At 37.5% G+C, this 21,482-nt stretch overlaps 1 protein-coding gene across 12 annotated transcripts in view; it reads left to right on the forward strand.

Annotated features, from left to right (window-relative positions):
- Positions 1 to 21,482, forward strand: part of LOC127455032 (DNA (cytosine-5)-methyltransferase 3A-like) — a 115,849-nt gene that overhangs the window by 59,091 nt on the left and 35,276 nt on the right. For 5 of the 12 annotated variants that reach the window (XM_051722567.1, XM_051722568.1, XM_051722569.1 and 2 more), the window contains 2 exons: positions 5,667 to 5,713; positions 6,592 to 6,737. The exons of 1 other annotated variant lie outside the window; for it this stretch is intronic. In XM_051722567.1, the coding sequence (XP_051578527.1) occupies positions 5,667 to 5,713; positions 6,592 to 6,737 (193 nt within the window). Of the gene's footprint in view, positions 1 to 5,666; positions 5,714 to 6,591; positions 6,739 to 10,386; positions 10,572 to 21,482 lie in introns of those variants that run through there. 6 more of the 12 variants (XM_051722573.1, XM_051722576.1, XM_051722570.1 and 3 more) reach the window with 5 other exon arrangements.

A 21,482-nucleotide genomic window follows, 5' to 3' on the forward strand; every position in this document is an offset into this window, starting at 1 on the left:
AGATCTAGTGGGGTCAGAGACGAATAATAAAATATCATGCGCCACAGCTTATGCGCCACACCTCCTGCCATCACCCCTGGAAAATAATCCTCCTTTCTTATCGTGGTTGCTAATGGTCCCAGGTCAAAACAGAACAATATTGGGGAAAGAGGGCAACCCTGCCGGGTGCCCCTATCCAGAGTAAAATTATCTGAAATTAATCCATTTGTTTGTACCACCGCTACCATGTGTCTATAAAGTAACTTCATCCATCCAATAAAAGTATTCCCAAACCCGTATATTTCCAAAATTTTAAAAAGATAATCCCATTCTACCATATCAAACGCCTTTTCGGCATCAAGTGAGATGGCAGTGACCGGAGTCTGATCATTCGCCACTGACCACATTGATGAAACGCCTGATGTTATCAGAAGAGCTGCGGCCCCGAATAAACCCCACCTGAACTGTATGTATAAGAGATGTCATAACTTTACTTAATCGGTTAGCCAAAAATTTGGACAATATTTTTGCATCTAGCTGGATCAGGGAAATTGGACGGTAACTCTTACACTCGCTTGGATCTTTGTCCTTTTTAAGAATCAGACTGATTCTTAAAAAGCCTTGTGTCAGGGTTGCCGGAAGCTTTCCATTCTTTAATGATTCTGTATAAATTTCTAACAAAAGTGGAGCCAGTTCTGAAGCATAAGATCTAAAAAATTTAGTGGCAGAGCCATCTGGCCCTGGAGCCTTGCCTATAGGCAAGGCCTTAATTACCTCGCCAAGCTCCTCCAAGGTTATCTCAGTTTAGGAGGTTCTAATGGTTCCACAAAGTTTCTAATATCTTCATCAGTAGATGAAGACATGGAACTATAGATATCAAGAATTCTTTAAAAGCATTATTAATATCAATGGCCGAGGTAAATATTTTACCACCAGCAGATTTCACTGAGGGAATCTCTCTGCTTTATATATCTAGCCAAAGCTTCCCTGCTTTGTCCCCCAACTCAAAGTATGACTGTCTTGCCCTGAATAGCCAAAAGTCCACCTTCCGCGACAAAAATAGTATTATATCTGTATTTCAATCGGGTCAATTCTCTGATTCCATCAGATGACATTCGGTGCTTCAGCTCCGCCTCGGCACTTTAATTAATCCATTTGTTTGTACCACCGCTACCATGTGTCTATAAAGTAACTTCATCCATCCAATAAAAGTATTCCCAAACCCGTATATTTCCAAAATTTTAAAAAGATAATCCCATTCTACCATATCAAACGCCTTTTCGGCATCAAGTGAGATGGCAGTGACCGGAGTCTGATCATTCGCCACTGACCACATTGATGAAACGCCTGATGTTATCAGAAGAGCTGCGGCCCCGAATAAACCCCACCTGAACTGTATGTATAAGAGATGTCATAACTTTACTTAATCGGTTAGCCAAAAATTTGGACAATATTTTTACATCTAGCTGGATCAGGGAAATTGGACGGTAACTCTTACACTCGCTTATTGGTGGTAATATTTTACCACCAGCAGATTTCACTGAGGGAATCTCTCTGCTTTATATATCTAGCCAAAGCTTCCCTGCTTTGTCCCCCAACTCAAAGTATGACTGTCTTGCCCTGAATAGCCAAAAGTCCACCTTCCGCGACAAAAATAGTATTATATCTGTATTTCAATCGGGTCAATTCTCTGATTCCATCAGATGACATTCGGTGCTTCAGCTCCGCCTCGGCACTTTTAATATTCACTTCCAACTCCACAAGTTCTCGTGCTTTGGATTTATTGGTGAATGAGGCATACTGTATGATCCGACCCCTAAGAACCGCCTTAAGTGCCTCCCAGGCCACACCCACAGAGGATACTGAGGACCAGTTGGTCTCCATATAAACATTGATTTCAGCCTTTAACCTTTGTTGGAATTCAGGATTTTGCAAAAGGGATACATTAAAGTGCCAACTACATGATTTATTTTTCTCCGTATGTGGCAACACCTTTAAACTCACCAGGGCGCGTGATCTGAGACTAAGATGTTTCCAATTGAGCAATCAACAACAGATGAAATGAGGAACTTAAATATATTTTAAAAAATCTATTCTAGAATAAATCTTATGGACTGATAAAAAAAAAAATTTATAGTCCCTACCAGATGGGTTCAAAAGTCTCCAAATATCTGTAAAACCAAGATTTTTGCACATCCTGTGAAGCGTCAGTGTTGCTCTAGGGGGCTTACACACTTTTGCTTCACTATGATCAAGGACTAAGTCCATCAATAGATTAAAGTTTCCTCACAATATTACATCATGAGGGGTGCCAGCGGCTTGCAACATCCCTTCAAGATCTATAAAAAAGCCCTGATCATTAGCGTTAGGTGCATAAATATTAGTCAAAATCAACCTTTGCCCCTGAATTTCTGCTAAAACAATAATGACTCTTCCTAATTTATCTTTAATCTGTTTGCGACATTTGAATTGTAGATGCTTACTTATCAGTGTAATGACTCCCCTGCTCTTACTTGAGCCAGCACTAAAGAAAATATGTCCACCCCATATCTTCCCAAATTTTTCAGCTTCCTGCGGGGAAAGATGCATTTCTTGAAGAAACACTATATCATATTTCTTACATTTAAGAAGCAAAATAACCTTCCTTCTTTTTATGGGGTGCCCCAACCCATTCACATTCCATGTGGAGAGAGATAATCCACTCCTATTAACATTTGACATATTAGAAAAAATAGATTGTGTGTCAAAAACAAGATTATAAAGACCACTTTCCAACATTATTGCAACAATCAAACCCTGATGTTCCCCAGAACCAAACAAACAGAAAAAAGAAAAACGTGAGCATTGACCCCACGCACGACAGTGGCAACCGGCAACCATCCCTCTAAACTCAAACAGTCCATGTACGCCTACGAGAGCCCCCGTGAATACTTTGCCGTCGGATTGCTCAAGTCTGGTGTTTCTATACAAATTTTGAGAGACAAAATTAGACAACAGAAGATAATCTGTAAAACAAACTCCAGACAATAGGCGGAATAAACACAAAGAACATGTATATTCATCCACATAACTGTCCTGAAGGTACACTAACGGAACCAGCAAAAAAAAAAAAAAAGAAAAAAGTTTCTGTTTCCTCGGGCAGTCAAATGAATGTTCAGTGAGCCGGCTCATTCAACTGCTACATGAGTGCAACAAATGACCCAGTCACTCCAATGTCCTGCAAGAAATACTCCACAAAACAAACTCCAACCAATAGGAGGCATAAGCACAAAGAACGTGCAGAATTATCCACAACACTGTCCCGAAGGAGTGTTACTACATAAAACAACTCCACCCTCTAGGTGGAACCAGCACAAAAAGAAACAAAAAAAGGCGCTCAGTTTCTTCAGATGGTCAAGTGAGACGGTCCACTTGGCTGCAATGTGAGTACCACAAAATAACGTACTCAGTCCATTGTCTACATGAAGGACATCGCTTGCCGGGGACATGTAAATATTTTGCAGCCATCCTTAGCATCTATTCTCAATTTGGCCGGGAACATCAGTGCAAAAGCGACCTCCATTGATGTAAGTTTCTTGCATTCCTTGAATTGATCACGTTTCTCTCTTGTCGAATTTGCTAAGTCTGGGAACAAGAAAATGCTATGGTTCTTCTAAGAAAGACTTCCCTTACTCCTCACCTCACATAACATGAGATCTTTATCGGATAATCTCAGAAATGTGGCCAGAATTGATCAGGCCTGTCTCGCTTAGCGGATTGCCGAGCCGGAACCCTGTGAGCTCGCTCGAATTCCAGCTTATCGCCTGTCATGTCGAGCAGACTCAGAAAGAACCGTCCAGGAATTTCACCATATCCCGACCTTATTCATCCTCAGGAATTCCAACAATTCTGACATTATTCCATCCGTTACGGTTCTCCAAGTCCTCCAACTTCTCCCAGACACACTCCAAATCCACCTTGGTCGCTAGCGGATTAGCAGCTAATTCCCTCTCCAAAGACTCCAGATAATCAATCCGTTTCTCGACATCCCCCACTCTTGTAACCACCTCAGTGAATTTCGTCTCCATGGCAGTGATCGATGGACGTATTACAGCAAGATCCTCCAAGTCAACAATGACCTTCGTCAGCATTGCCGACATGTTCAGCAATTCTCACCGAATTTCCCTCACTTCTCCGGCCAAATCGGCTCCCGGGCTTGCGGCCTGCTGCTCAGGGTCGTCAACTTGAGCACATAAGTGTCTTTTAATGTCTCCAGACCCTGACGATTTTGAATTATTGTACATATTGTCTTCCTAGAACAGTTAAGGATCAGGGTGTGTCGAATCTCACCGGTTTATGACATAAAAAGTATTAAAACTAGCAAAGTGCACAGAGCTCGCAATTCACACGTCCGAACCTCGCATGGCGTCATGTTAACTTTTTTAATGGGGAAAACATTACTGAGTGCACCTTTAAATTAAGTTTATTGTTCTTATCCCTTTGGCAATTGTTACCCCGTTGTTTTTTTGTTTTTGTTTGTTTGTTTGTTTGTTTAAATATATATATATATATATATATATATATATATATATATATATATATATATATATATAGTGTGTGACATATATATATGGCACTCCAAACCTGTATGATTTTATTTCTTCTGTGGAACACAAAAAGTAAAAAAAAAAAAAAAGTCTGCACAGGGTTTATTTGGCATAATAACATTGAACTGTCTGGTCTATCAAGCTCGTAAAAAAACACACCATAAAATCACAGTAAAAGTAATCGATACAACTCACGCACTACATTGCAAATCTTATTAAGCGATACAATCACTTTGTGCAATGAACAGAAAGAAATTTAAGTTGTTATTCACTCTCAAATCAAATCATTAATAAAGTGCTTAAATCATATATGGTGACTACATCGATAACATGCAATGTCATTGCTTCTCATCATGTTTTATCACGAGACACAATGAGAACCAATGAGGTTTGATGTTATCAACATCGCAGCCAGATGCTTTAATAATTATTTGATTTCATTTAATTTCATTTCATTTGAGAGTGAATAATGACCGAATTTAAATTTTTGGATGAATCATCCTTTTAGTATCTTAAAGGTGCACTCAGTAATTTTTTCCTTATTTAAAAGATTAACTCCTAAAGACATGAATTGTAATTTTGCAATAAATATAGGAAATCATAGTCATATCAGTAACTCCAGTCATATCAGTAACCTTATAAAAGCTGTTTTATTCTACATGGAGTGGGTCCGCACATGGGGACTGCCATGTTAGAATCACATGACCAGCCGAACTATTCACTTAATCTCAGTGACCGTCCTGTTATTTGTCACTTTCACTCATTGATTAAAGTAATCATGTCTGACTGTGAATACTTTATTTCTACAATGGCATCTGAAACTGAAAGCTATTGATTTTAAATAATGCTGCATCCAAGCCACTAGGTGTCAGTGTAAGTCCAAGTTGACACAAAGACAAAAGTTACTGAGTGCACCTTTACGAAATTTTGCTTTTCAAGTAAATGTATCTTGTTTTTTAAGGCTGTTCAGATATTTTTACTGGAAAACAAAACATAATACTGATTAAGTAAATAATTTCTTCCAGTGTTCCTTTGCTACAAATCCGGCCTGTCAGAAACATTTCAGGTAATCAGTTGTTCTTGTGGCTGTTTTCCCCCTAGACGTGGAGCACAAGGAGGACGAGGCTGGGGACTCTGCAAAGAACGAGGTAAAAACTGTCTTTCTTTTGTGTGTTTGTCTGTGGTATATGTGTGCTAATGTGTACATGTGTGTAACTGTGCTGAGTATTATACAACTACATCTTTCTGTTAATTACTCAAGATCTCCAAAGAAAATTCTTAGGAAAATTACATTCCTATGGAACTAGTTTTTCAAAGCCACTTGATTGTGAAAGAAATGGTACCCTTATGGTGACTAGATTTGAAATATCAAATACACTTGGTCCTCTGGTTGAAAAAATGGTCCCTGTTTTCCACTGGCCATGACCAGATCCATTCTCTGCACCAATGAGTGCCCTAGTTTCAGAATCAGAGATCTTCCCCCAACAGCCATTTTTATTATCATTAAAGTTAAAACTAAAACTCCACAACTACTAAAATAAAATAAAAATTAGAACTCGCCTTCATTAAACATAAAAATGGAACTAGATAACAATAGCAACACTAGATGGCCCTCAGAATTTTAACGCTGTTTAAAACATATTTAAATGATTCCAGTTAACGCATTAACTTTAGGCAGCCCTAAAATACTAAAACTAAAATAAACTAAATATACAGAGAAATTAAAACGAAACTAAAACTAGAAAACACTGAAAAGCTACAACGAAGAGTCACAGAGTAAAATTTAACGAAAACTAAACTAATTTGAAAGCACAAATTGAAAATAAAGTAGAAATATAAACTAAATTAAAATGGAAAACTATAATAACCCTGCTTACAGCTTTTCTAAAAATGCTTCAAAATCATTTGAATTGAAACCGTCTACTTCTTTCATGATTTAGGATCGCAAAGACAGATAAGCAGAGTGCAAAAAGATAGAGTCGTTCATTTTTCTTTTCCTTTTTTTTTCATTTGTCCCTTTAAACAGGGAGCACGAGGGAGGCTCCGTGGGGGAGTGGGCTGGGAAATCAGCCTCCGTCAAAGACCCATGCCCAGAGTAACCTTCCAGGCCGGTGACCCTTATTACATTAACAAGAGGACCAGGGAGGAGTTGCTGGCCAAGTGGAAGTTGGAGGTGAGTACCACTGCTCGCCACTGTCCCATAGAAAGAGCGATAGGGAGCCTGTCAGCATTTCTATTAAAACAGGAACGTTTGCCAGTCAGACAGCGTGCCGAATAAACTCAAGTGTATTTGATAAGTCATTTGATATCTCATTAAGGTACCATTTATTTCATGAGCCATCTTGCTGTCTGCTGCTCAGACTGAAAATCCATTGGTTTCCTCAATGGATGCTGTTTTTATCAGGCAACAGCGCAAACTGCAGCAAAAATCTGTGCTGAATGCAGTTTGCATACTTTTGATACTTTTTCTCACTTTTTCTCTTATTGTATAGACACGTACTTTAGATCCCTGTCTCGATATTTGTATTGTTCCTGTGTATTTGTATCATGTGCAACATATCAATAATGAAGAAGAAGGTAACATAAGTGCAAACTCTGAGATCAGTGTTTCAAGTGAGTGTGGTCAGAACAACTTATATAAGACACGATAGATTGAAACTGATCCTGCATGATTTACTGTTCTCTCACAGACATGCTGTTTCTCTCTCACACGTTTGCCGTGGTTTCAATCGGGATATCGTAATGTATCAGAATATATACGGGGCCTAGGTAGCTCAGTGAGTATTGATGCTGACTACTACCCCTGGAGTTGTAGTTCGAATCCAGGGTGTGCTGAGTGACTTCAGCCAGGTCACCTAAGCAACCAAATTGGCCCGGTTGCTAGGGAGGGTAGAGTCACATGGGGTAACCTCCTCGTGGTCACGATTAGGGGTTCTCGCTCTCAATGGGGCGCGTGGTAAGTTGTGCGTGGATCATGGAGAGTAGCATGAGCCTCCACATGCGGAGTCTCTGTGGTGTCCTGCACAACTAGCCACGTGATAAGATGCGCTGATTGACTGTCTCAGAAGCAGAGGCAAATGAGACTGGTCCTCCGCCACCCGGATTGAGGTGAGTAATTGCGCCACCACAAGGACCTACTCAGTAGTGGGAAATGGGCATTCCAAATTGGGAGAAAAGGGGATACAAAAAAAAAAAGTTGTTCATTCTGAGATGCTATTCTTTTCACTACAATTGTACAGAGTGGTTATCTGAGTTACTCTAGCCTTTCTGTCTGCTAGAACCAGTCTGGCCATTTTCCGTTGACCTCTCTCATCAACAAGGCATTTCCATCCACAGAACTGCTGCTCACTGGATGTTTTTTGCACCATTCTTAGTAAACTCTATAGACTGTTGTGCGTGAAAATCCCATGAGATATGTCTGGCACCAACAATCATGCCACAGTCTAAATCACTGAGAACAAATTTTTTCCCCATTCTGATGGTTGATGTTAACACTAACTGAAGCTCCTGACCCGTATCTGCATGATTTTATGCATTGCACACACGATTGGCTGATTAGATAATCACATGAATATGTAGGTGTCCAGGTGTTCGTAATAAAGTGCTCAGTGAGTGTATGTATCGTGATTAGTATCATATCGTGAGGTGGTTTGCAGTACCCAGCCCTAGTCGGTTCTGAGTGTTATATAGCGGAGAATGTAGCAGACCACTGTGATCTGGCTTACTCTGCTGGGACTGTAGAGCATCACCCCACTACTGTGATCCAGACACCTGAATCATCTCTTTAACATGCCGAAAGTGCACTTGACTACACCGCACATCTGGGTATATGCCAGGTTGTAACACTCTTCTCCTTCATTTGATCATTATTTGATGAATTACTGCTGCGATGATCAATATAGAATTACAAAAACATCTCTTGTAAATAAAATTCAGTTATTGCCTGCTTTCTTTGGGTGGTAAAAGCATATTGTTTGTTGGGCTGGGCTAATAGCTTAGAGTTTTGTCAATGATGGGCAATCTATAACGAGCCTAACCTTTACAAAAAAATCTAGAGTTCTGGCAAACTAGCTGCAAACTTGCAACAACTTTGCCACAAATTTGCCACTCATTTTCACATGCAAATGAGCTTTAGATTCGGCGCACATGTTTGCCAGAAGTTTGCAGCTCTTCACTGGTAGTGGTGAACCTGCAGCAAACCTTTGGCAACAATGGACAGTTTGCAGCCAGTTTGCCAAAAAGCTCATTTGCTTGTAATCAGTGGTGAATTTGCAGACAGTTTGCTTTTTCAATTTTTGTAAGGGAATTTACATAGAAAGGAATTACAATGACTTTATTTATATACTGAAAACACAGTGCTATTTCAGTGCTGAATGTGCCTGATTAAAGTAGATTGCTGATGGTTAAGGAAGGTGCAGTTTCTTTTTTTTTTGTGCTGAAGCACTATGCGGAAAAGTGGTGAAACTGTGAATTCACCCCAGATTGTTTTCAAACAGGATTCCTAAACACTGCCCATATAAAATTGTTCGCAAAACTCACACCAGTAGTTAGCAAAGGATTGGGCTGGTCGGGATGCTTACACAAACAAAGCAATGTGAAGCGATTTGTTTATGAAATGGCACACAGAAAATATCCCCATTTCCTGACAGATATTGTAACACTGAAATGGGTGTCCTGAGAAATCACACCAGTCTCTGTGACAGTGCTTCACTGTAAAGAGAAAACAAAAATTAGATTTTTAAAAAATTTTTTTGGCCCTCTTTGATTAAGAGGTCATGTCAGTGTGTATCTATGTACTGTATATACACCTGATGCAGGAACCAACTTATAGGCCACATGCTGGGATGAAATTGTTATGGTGTATCTTGAATTAATGCAATGCTTTTTGTGAAAGCATTCACAAATCTCTTTTGAAGCAACATGTCTTTACTTTTACTTTGGTGGTGGCTGATGATTTTCCTAATACAAATGTTGCAGATGGTGAGAACCTCTGTTATATAATGTTCTGTTTCCTTGGTAACCAAAAAGAGGGCCGACCCTTCGACATCAACCCTTCACCCCCAACTTCTTTCTCTGCCCTTCACCACACTACGTTTGAGGAAAAGCAATAAAAGTGTCAGAAATCCAAGAAATTAGCAAGACACACAGTTGTCTCGTGAGTGAACATCGTAAAATTCCAGAGAAACGGGCGTTTTGCATTCTTCACGCAGAAGCCTGGGAATTTCTTTCTCTAAATAGACACATTGTAGAAGACACATTTTTTTTCAGTTTGCTTCCAAAGGTTTATACAGTCATGTTGCCATGAATTTCTCAGCACTGGACACAACAATACAAGCAGGAAACTCTATTGAAAGGGGCCTTGAGATATTTCCTTCCTCTGGTTACGAGGCCTGAGTTGCATACAGTCAGCAGAGCTTTTGTAGAGTTTTTTAGTGTAGGAGTGGCCCTTAGGGGGGCATGAAACCCTGCCTGCTTTCATTTTCTTCGAGCCAGAGGGATCATCTCTCTCTTTTTTTTAAATAAGTACCCAACGCTACAGTAGATTCCTCTGTCCCACCCCCATTCTATTGCCATTCACTCCTCCCCCTCTCCCTCGCGCCTCTCCGCTGTGGAAATGAACTCCGTACTATGGATATAAGGGTGAAGATGAGGTTTACAACAAATTTCCAGCTCTACTTGCAAGACAACCTCCTGGCTGGGTGCCAACATTCTGCAAGTTCTCTCTAGCCAACCAGAATTCCTGTTGGGAACCACCTGACCCTGAATTCCCAGACAAAGAAATGTTCATGCTTTATAAATTTCTTTTTTTTTTTTTTTTTTTTTTTTTTTGAAGCGGTCTCCTCTTAGCCAAGAGTGAGACAGGAAAAAAGTGACTCACACATTGGATTTAAAGTGCCGAGTGCAGGCGTGTATGGGTAGGTCGGCTGACTTGTTTGTTGTTGATAGTGCAGAGGACAGTGTGCATGTCTGAGTAGACTTGCTGGAGGAGGAATATGCTGACTTCAGGTATTTTCCAGGAGACTTGTTATGGACCATCTGCCCAGAGTAGCTTAAAGGAAACTCATCTCTTTAAAACCAGAGCTCTGGACTGGGCTAAAAACATTTGCAAGTACATTACAAAATTCTTTGATGTTTGCCTTAAAAGGTTTTTTTTTACTCTAGAGTGTATGTTATCACAGGGGGACTGCAGAGAGCTGGATGTATTTCCTTCTTTACTGCCTCTGCAGGATATTGTGCATATGGCAAATTTTTACCTTTGTTTACGTTTGAAAGTTTATGCTTCTCTTTTAAGTGTACCTTATCTGGCAGCGCACCTTTTGTGGTTATTTACACTGTCAAGCCTAGATGCAACATGTTTTGTCTCAAACTAGTCCTTTCAGACTTATTGACAAGACAATTGCTTTTCGTTTTGCTTTTGAGGCTTAAAACAAAGATATTGTGCTTTTGATCTGTCTGTCAGATTTGGGTCAGCACTGTAAACACATAAAACTGGCAGCAGTTATTGTTTGTGTCGAAACGGAAATGCTGTGCGTGTCTTTTTAAGGATATGCAAATATGAATGAACTGAGTGAACCCGAGAACCGCGTGTGATTAGCGCGCTGCCAGAGCTCACTCAAACTCTAAGTCAGAAAAAGGCAGACTTTTACTGCTATTTTAAAGGCTTAGCTTTTGACAATTAATTCACAATCATAAAGAAATAACAGATTAAAGATGAAAATAATATTTTTGAACAGCTTGCACTGAACAAAATAAAGAGAAGCTTTTAAAAAGCTTAAACTTTAAGACACTTACACATGGACTCATTTAGCATGCCTGACCTCTGCAGCACGACTAATTACTGGAGCCGTTTAATGAAGCCAGCACAATCGCAACTAAATGCATCCTTGACTTGGCTAGTAGTAGGACTGGGTGATATGGCTACAAAAATCTTTATATTTTTCAGCCTTTTGACGATATATGTATTTGCTCTGAAAAGGCAAAAACAATTTTTTCAACAAAATAGCCATGCAGATTCAAAATGTTTAATGCATGACATAAAAATCTAGTTAAAAATAATGAAGTCATGTTTTTCACTAATTGAAGAGAAGGAAGAATTTTTTATTTATATGCACTAATACAACAAAACAGTATGAAAAAGCACTTTCACAAAAAAACTTGTAAGATTATAAAAATAGTTTTTCACATGCTGTTAATTAATAATTATTTTTGTAAATTTACAGGTGTATATATATATATATATATATATATATATATATATATATATATATATATATATATATATATATATATATATATATATACACCTGTAAATTTACAAATTGTGAATTAACAGGGTGTGAAAAACTATGTTTTATAATCTAGTTGAATGTTATTGTAATACTGATTTATTATTGTGGTACACAGTCAAGTTTATTGATATAATAGAATACAGAATAATTATTTTTATTGTTATTTTGAGGATTAGATTTGTTTTATACAGTAGTTACATATTTCTGTCGTATTTACTTCATTTCACGTGTGGCTTCCCAAAAGCATCGTTAGCCAACTATGGTCGCAAGTTCCATCGTTACCAACATAGTTCAACGATTTGATGTTTTTCCTGAAACCATAGTTCCAACGAACATTCGCAAACAGCTTTGCAAATTGTGTGATTGGAACTACAGTTCTTTAACTGTGGTCAGAAGCATAGATCCTTGTTAGTTTGCTGTTTGGACATCATTTGACTTCGCTATGGCTTCTATATATTTTATTCCATGTACATCTTTAATTCCATCAACACTTTGACCACGTTTACATGCATTTAAGAAAACTGCTTATTCCGAGTTTTTGCAGAAAGCGGCAATCTGAAAAATCACGTAAACGTGACTGCAGCTGTTTAAGGGATTAAAGGCTGTTAAGAGAAAGAGCTTTAACACACACAGCTACAAATGTATTTGTTGCATTTACATAATGTTTGGAGCTTTTACGCATTAAACAGCTTTCTGGTTTACATGTAAATGAGCTATTATAATTTGATATCCACAGAAGTTATTACTCCACCTACTGCGTAACGTCATTAAGGACAGCTCTATATTATTGGACCAATGTGGTTTGAACGATAGATATACGACATAGTTACTACAGTTTCGGGAAACAGTACTATGGTGGTTCAGCAGTGAGTTACCGAGTTGTACGGGAAACGCACCCCACGGGGCGTATTCAAGAAAACTTCCTATCTTAAGTCCTAAATTAGATATAATCAGTTAAGTTAGGATTTTTCACAAATTCATATTACAGAAGCAAATCCTATCTATAGTTAAGATAAGAAAATGCACTTTGGAAATGTTATTCTGTAATAGCTTTTGTCCTAAATGGGATCTTAACTGAAATTGCCATGGTTACCAAACAGAGGTAGGAAGGATGGTAGGATTCTAAAGTTAGGATCTTTCTGTAATACATCCCCTGGTGTGCAATGTGTATTTGACAGGTCACAATGTTGGTCATCTCCTTTTCTGTGACACTGTGTTGCGTTTTTAGATTTGTAGCAGTTACAAATGTTTGGAATTGCTTGAATGTGTGAACTAGCATCACTTTGCTTTCACAATGCAAGTGAACAGCTCTGAGAGAAATAAAAACAGTGTATCATGAGCCTTGCGCAAATACTGAACAGTGTGTCACTCATTTATTCTGAAGCAGACCATGGCATGGTATTCATTTAATTTAGCAGCTTTTTGTGGTTTAATACCGCAATTCTGATGTAATTTTGATCATTTGTGCAGCCCTGAAACGTTGTGAAGTTACACGCATGGCATGCACATTGGTAAACATAGTGGTCAAATACAGAGTACATTAAAATAATTGTGAAATTCACGAAAATGCTTAACTTTATATTGCCAGCAAATTTGATAAGTGATATATCGCACAGCCTTATCCTCTAGTCTCTGGACTCTGGAGGCTAAAAAACGAATGGACTTTGTTTGGGCCCACCAAAGTCACATCAAAATAAATGCGATTGTCACAGTGATGATAGCCATTCATACTCCGTGCCTGTTGGAATTTCAGTGTGCACTGCTGTTCTGCCGGGTTTTGAAGTGAATTTTTTTCCAACTTTTTTTTCCATATAGCACAAACTTTGAGGGTAACACATTATGTATCTGTTTGGAAATGTTTTCTACCGTTTGCATTAGAGGTAGACTGATATATCGGTTTTACCATTTAATTGGTGCTGATAGTTGCTTTTTGGAACAATCGTTATCGGCAGAAATCTAATGCGATAGTTGCCGATAGTTTTTTCATCATTACGTCATCTCCAAATAAGAGTCCTCTGTGTGTTTTGGGCTTGTTTATACATAAAGGTACTGGGTTATGGACCAAATCTTTCTGGTTATTTTGGTTGAACAATAAACTACATCAGGGATTTTATTCATTTAGGACTCCTTCTCTGTATCCATCATAGTAAGGAAAGAATGATAATTTTTTTTACATTCTATTTTTTACAAATGTTGGCCGATTAATCAGTTATCAGCCTTTCCCACCACCTTTGTTATTGGTATCGGCAAAATTCACTATTGGTCGACCTCTAGTTTGTATGCAGAGATTAATTCTTGTTTAACTCTTCAACAGACTTGGCTGGCTGTCAGTGTGGTTTTTAACCTTAAATGAATGTTACAAGTTCAACTCAATCGACAGCATTTGGGGCAAAATGATTAACACAAAAAATTATTTTGACTTCTTGCTTGTTTATTTAAAAAAAGTGCAAAAGTCTCAGTTACTGTAAGGCACTTACAATGGAAGTGAATGGGGCCAGTTGATAAATGTTAAAATACTCACTATTTCAAATGTATAGCCACATGACATAAACATTATAATAGTTAACATAATTTTAGTGTGATAAAATAATTTACCAACCTCATCTGTGTAAAGTGTTGTCTAATATTACAACTTTGTTGTCATGATGACATAACAGCAGTAAACCCTTATGTCTGGAACATGAATTAAAGCCTGTAAATCCTGATTTTATCACACTAAAATCATGTTAACATGTATGTTGTTTTATATAAATACTTTTGAAATGGTGTGTATTTTAACGTTTACTGGCTGGCCATATTCACTTCCATTGTAAGTGCCTCACTGAACACGTGATTTTTGCTTTTTTTAAGTTAGCAAGCAACGAGTCAAAATTATTTTTGTGGTAATCGACATAATGCCACAAATGCTGTTGATTGAGCTTGTGTTGAACCTGGAGCATTCCTTTAAAACCACATCATTGTTCATCACCACCATTGTTAACAAAATATAGGGTTTATTTCATGGCTGTATGACATGAAGAGCAAAACATTCAGATGGTCAAATGCGAATTATGGATTTAAATACAGACAGAACAGCGTTGTTCAGTAGGTCGTAATGAGTAACACCTATATCCTCACTGTATATACTATAAATAATAACAAAAAGATCAGGATAAGGAATTTTCAGATGGAGCTTTCTTTGAATGCAGGCTTGGTTGATCATTGTAATGTGGAGAATAGCTTAAGGCTATGGGTGTTTCATTTCACATATAGGTACCACTCCAAAAAACCACACTGTCCTATATTATATCGCACACCAGCTTTAACAAAGAGCTTAAAGGCTTTTATTGAACATTTCTTAGTGAACATCTAGTACTGTAAACTTCCATCACATCTGTATTCCTTGTAATTGCATTCTTTTTGGAATAACAGCAGTACTGTATTGTAATTTACAGTACATAATATAACATTTACATTTTTGGCAAAAACTTTCTAACCAAAGCCACTAACTAAGTTTTCTTAATGCTGATGTAGAATATTAAAGGCCTGAGATTTATGTTGCTCTGATTGTTCCCTAACAAAAATGTACAATATTGTTACAATAGTACAGTAATGGTGTTATGGTAATACCATGTTACTCAGTGTTACATTTATATGTCCCATGGTACTGAATGATTACTATATTGATGTACAATGGTATTTACATACATGGTACTCCAGCATACTTCACAGAAAACCATAGTATTACTATGGTTCATGTTAAAAAATATAGTACTGTGATACCATGGTACATTTTGGTATTTTGAGCTTGGTGACTTTCCAGTCTTGGGAAATTAATAAAATGTACTGCCCATAAATCTCTCTTACCAACCAAATTGCATTTTGGATTATTTTTATTAAAAAAATATTTATTTTTGTTCCTTAAACATTCTGTTTTTCCTCACATGTTTGTAACAAACAGAACAGATCATTGTGTCTCTGACAGCATCATAGATGAGCCCAACTCTGTCTCTTGCACAAATACGTAAAGAAGAAACACCTTATTTTGTTCCTCTTATTTTTAATTTTGGTGGCTTGCTGTAACACATCATAGATGAGCCCAACTCCGTCTCTTGCACAAATACGTAAAGAACAAACACCTTATTTTGTTCCTCTTATTTTTAAGGAAAATTTCACACACTGTATGTGTCGCCACATGTGATTCTGGAGAAAAAATTCCGGCATCCTAGATAAACATGTGTGTACTTTTTCCATCGAGGAAAACGTTTTTTGGAGATGCAACAGATGTTTTTTTTTTGTTTTTTTGTTTTTTTGTAGACAGTTCATTTTGTTCTTGTCATTTTTGCAATTCGCTTAAACCATTCAGCGTTGCAGTTTCTATAAAGTTACTAGCCAACTGGCTCGCCAAAGCCCATTTTAGATGCTTACAGAGTGTTGGTGTTACTATTTTAAACTTGCGTCCTTACACAAGCCGAACAATAACTGAGGGTATCCATATGTAATATGTCATTTCATAATTCCTCCACAATATCTTGATCTACTTTACGGAAACATAATGCAACATTCCCCATTCATGTTTGCAGGATTTGCGGCTTATTAGTTTATTCAGTAAATAGCAAAGCCTAAGTGATTACCACACAACATCTTCTGACTAGCTACTGTATATGTAACCAGTCCTGCTCGACCCGCTCCGAGCGGGATTCGAACTGGCATCTCCGGCATGGGAGGCGGGGGCACTAACAGCTAACTAAAGGCTACAGCACCTAGCGTCCGTCCCTAGTGCGCCTCTTGAGGCCAGGGAGGTTTACACACTACACAGCTACCTACCAGCTGGCTACCATTACACATACGTCCAGTACTCTATACTCTAGGTTATACTTATACATAACAACATTGGTTATTTTAAGCTCTCACTTGTGCATGACCACTGAACATATATGTTGTTATTCCTGAATTGGACTGTGTGGTTGTCACCGATAAAGTCTGTAAAGTACAGTACTGTACTTGTTGAACCCTCCCCCCTTCCTTCCCTCTCGTTTCCCCCTCCTTCGATTTTAAGAGCCAGACTCGCTAAACTGAGGCCCCCAAAGAGGGGCATTTACAGCTGGGAAAAAAGTCCAGAAGCAAATCTCTGCTTATAGCTGTTACTTTCTTCCTCCCCCATTGGCATTTTTGGGGAGTCAGTTTTCTATTGATTTCTTTCTTTTTTATATATATAAATAATCCTCTTCCTTAAAGAAAAAGAAAAGTCGACTTTCTTTTCTCCTCCTCAGTGTAGAATATGATCCCCAATACTGTATTTTGCCTGCAGTGTTAGACTCCTCTATCATTAGTTAAGATCAATTCTGACAGCCGTGAAGTATCTGTGATACTGTAGTTTTGAAAACTTAAATGTGTTGTTTTCCAGATGTAAAAGAAGTTTTGCATGCGTTTTATACAACAACAACAACAAAAAAAACGCCTTTGCCCTTCTCATTTTACATAGGGTGAGTTTGGCTCATTGTGCAGAATATAAATTGTGTACATTTTTAGCAAACAGAGCCAGCCGCAAGCTGGCAAGATAAAATCAGTCTTGGGTAGCTCAAGCTAATATGTTACTAAAATAAGATTCTCAGATTTAAAAGATTTTCCAATTCATTCCCGTTTTTTTGCTTGGCTTGAAATGATTGGTCTAAGATTATCTTAAAGTAAAATTAAGCTTCAGTGATTTATGTTACAGAACACACAAATTTAATACAAAATCATATATCATGGCAGAGGTCATTTTATTTCATAGCAACAGTGTATAAATCAAAATAGTTATTTTTGCTGGAAATTCATTAAAAAAATGGTTTATACAGTATACCAAATAACCCTGATTTTGGGTCTAATGTCTAATTTTGGATAAACCAGTGTATTAAAAGCTTAGCAAATGCAAATTACTGGTAACACATTACAATAAGGTTGTATTTGTTAACATTAGTTCACTACATTAGTTAACATGAACTAACAATGAAAAATCCTTTTACAGCATTTATTAATTTATTAGTAAGTGTTTACTTGGTCAGTATTAATTTTTACATTTACTAATATGTGAAAAGTTGTATATGTTATAATTAGTTTATGCAATATGAATTAACTTATTCAAATAATTAATGAATTAACATTAACTAAGATTAATAAATGCTGTAAACAAATAGTTGTTCATTGTTACGTTATGTCACCTAATGCGTTTACTCATGTTAACGAATAGAACCCTATTGTAAAGTGTTACAAAGTTAATTAATCTCATTTATTACTTTCTCTTTTTACATGGAACTTGATGGATGCAAACCATAGTTAAGATTATTTATAACAAACGAATTATATGTCTGGCGTCAGTACAAAGACAGCTTTACATTATGGAACACATGAGTTAAAAACAAAGGACTCTAAACATTAAAAATCAACCAAAGTCAACCGCTGTCAAAGACAAACAGCACAACACATATGGCCCAGCTCATCGAAGCAGTCAGTAAAGCTACACCGATATTTATAAACTACACTGGAGCTCCTTGATTTTGAGGCCACATGTTTCTACTCCACACCATCATCCCCTCTATTCACACACACATACAAAACCCCACACAAACTCATGAGCTCTTGGCTCCAGATCCACCCTCCCCCCTTGCGGGCTTGTTTGAATGTATAGCCACAATAATGGAGAGAGTGAGCTAAAGACAGACATTGGTGCTCTGTTCCAAAACGAAGCGAGCTGCCTACTGAGGCAGCATTAAAGGTATCATAGGCATGACACAAAGGCTGTTCCAAAAGGTAGGCAATGTAATTATGCTGCCTCCTAAGATTTTTTGAAGATGTTTTGAACAAATTCTAAGCTGAGAGTATAATTAAAAATGGCTAATTTAAACCAATATTTGTGAGTGCTTTGTAAGGCTGTCAAATAAAAATTCGAAATTTTAATATACATCGAAGATAGAAAATACACATTCAAATGCAAAAACTGTGTATTCAAATATTAGATGCATACTAAGCACTGACAATGATTAGATTGAGGTCTTTGGCCATTTCGTCTTTGTCTCTTATCAGCGTTTCGTGGCATAAGCAATGTATTTAAAATGCTGTGTCAGGAAAGGAATTTCAAAAAGCGCATCTCGAAATCAGCGCGTTCTGTTCCAATTTTTTTTTCTTGCACTTCATCCAGCGTCCTGTTTGAACGTTATGCCTTTAGCTGTCAATTAAATGGAAAAATCACATTTTCTCGGGCTTGTTGACAGCCCTAGTATTTTCATGCTTATGAGAGTATGCCGTTAGCTTAGCTACTTACTTATGTCAATTCTTCTACTTCTGGCTGCTCCCATTAGGGGTCACCACAGCAGACCATCTGTGATCCACATATTTGACTCGGCATAGGTTTTATGCTAGACGCCCTTCCTGACACAACCCCCAGAGGCTGGGGGACTTTCACTCACACTTACAGGGTAATTTAGAGTCTTCAATTCACTGAACCTACATGTTATGCAAACTCTACACAGAAAAGCCCAGATGAGACAAGACTTGAACCCAGGACCTTCTTGCTGTGAGGCAACAGTGCTAACCACTGAGCCACCACGTCAATTAAATAAAAAAAATAAAAAAAATAAAAAAATAAATTCTAATTTAGTCTCTCAGCCCTGTTGACGTCCCTAGTGTTTTCATGCTTATGAGAGTATCATGCGTTTAGCTTAGCTTCATGCTAATGTCAAATAAATGAAAAAAAAAAAAAATTCATCTCTCAGCCCTGTTGACGGCCCTAGTATTTTCATACTTATGAGAGTATTGTGCCATTAGCTTAGCTTCATGCTAATGTCAAATAAATGAAAAAAAAAAATCTAATTTCATCTCTCAGCCCTGTTGACAGCCCTAGTATTTTCATACTTATGAGAGTATTGTGCCATTAGATAAGCAACATGCTAATCTCAATTAAATGAAAAAAATCAAACTTAGTCTCTCAGCCCTGTTGACAGCCCTAGTATTTTCATGCTAATGAGAGTATTATGCGTTTAGCTTAGCTTCATGCTAATGTCAAATAAATGAAACAAAATCTAATTTCATCTCTCAGCCCTGTTGACAGCCCTAGTATTTTCATACTTATGAGAGTATTGTGCCATTAGATAAGCAACATGCTAATCTCAATTAAATGAAAAATATCTAATTTAGTCTCTCAGGCCTGTTGACAGCCCTAGTGTTTTCATGCTTATGAGAGTATTTTGCCGTTAGCTTAGCTACATGCTAATGTCAATTAAATAAAAAAAATCTAATTTAGTCTCTCAGGCCTGTTGACAGACCTAGTATTTTCACGCTTATGAGAGTATTGTGCCGTTAGCTTAGCTGCATGCTAATCTCAATTAAATGAAAAAAATCTAACTTAGTCTCTCAGCCCTGTTGACAGCCCTAGTATTTTCTTGCTTATGAGAGTATTGCACCGTTGGCTTAGCTACATGCCAATGTCAAATAAATGAAAAAAAAAATCAAATTTAGTCTCTTAGCCCTGCTGACAGCCCTAGTATTTTATGTTTATGAGAGTATTATGCGTTTAGCTTTGCTAAATGCTAAAGTCCAATAAATGAAAAAAAAAACAATCTAATTTCATCTCACAGCCCTGTTGACAGCCCTAATATTTTCATACTTATGAGAGTATTGTGCCATTGGCTTAGCTACATGCTAATGTCAGTTAAATTAAAAAAATCTAATTTAGTCTCTAAGCCCTGCTGACAGCCCTAGTATTTTCATGCTAATGAGAGTACTATGCGTTTAGCTTAGCTACATGCTAATGTCAAATAAATGAAAAAAAAAAATCTAATTTCATCTCTCAGCCCTGTTGACATCACTAGTATTTTCGTACTTATGATAGTATTGTGCCATTAGCTAAGCAACATGCTAATGTCAATTAAATGAAAAATATCTAATTTAGTCTCTTAGCTCTGTTGACAGCCCTAGTATTTTCATGCCTATGAAAGTATTGTGCCATTAGCTTAGGTACATGCTGATGTCAAATAAATGAATAAAAAATCTAATTTAGTCTCTCAGCCCTGCTGACAGCCCTAGTATTTTATGCTTATGAGAGTATTATGTCTTTAGTTTAGCTACATGCTAATGTCAAATAAATGAATAAAAAAACAACCTATTGATGGTCCTGGTATGTTAATGCTTATGAGAGTATTATGCAGTTAGCTTAGCTACATGCTAATGTCAAATAAATGAAAAAAAATCTAATTTAGTCTCTCAGCCCTGTTGACAGCCCTAGTATTTTCATGCTTATGAGAGTATTGTGCCATTTGCTTAGCTACATGCTAATGTCCATTAGATGAAAAAAAATCTTTGTCTCTCATCCCTGTTTACAGCCCTAGTATTTTCATGCTTATGAGAGTATTATGCCGTTGGCTTAACTACATGCTAATGTCAATTAAATGAACAAAAATCTAATTTAGACTCTCAGCCTGTTGACAGACCTTGTATTTTCATGCTTATGAGAGAATTGTGCCTTTAGCTTATCTACATGCTTATGTCAGTTAAAAGTAGGCTCTCATTGTAGCAGTAGTCTACTATTAAATCTACTTGTGGAACATTGCTGCCTATGTAGAGCATCCCAAATTGCTCATGTATGAGGTTCTGTGATGGTTAGAATGCTGCC

The sequence above is a fragment of the Myxocyprinus asiaticus genome, chromosome 17 (assembly GCF_019703515.2).
Source record: "Myxocyprinus asiaticus isolate MX2 ecotype Aquarium Trade chromosome 17, UBuf_Myxa_2, whole genome shotgun sequence".
NCBI lineage: Eukaryota > Metazoa > Chordata > Actinopteri > Cypriniformes > Catostomidae > Myxocyprinus > Myxocyprinus asiaticus.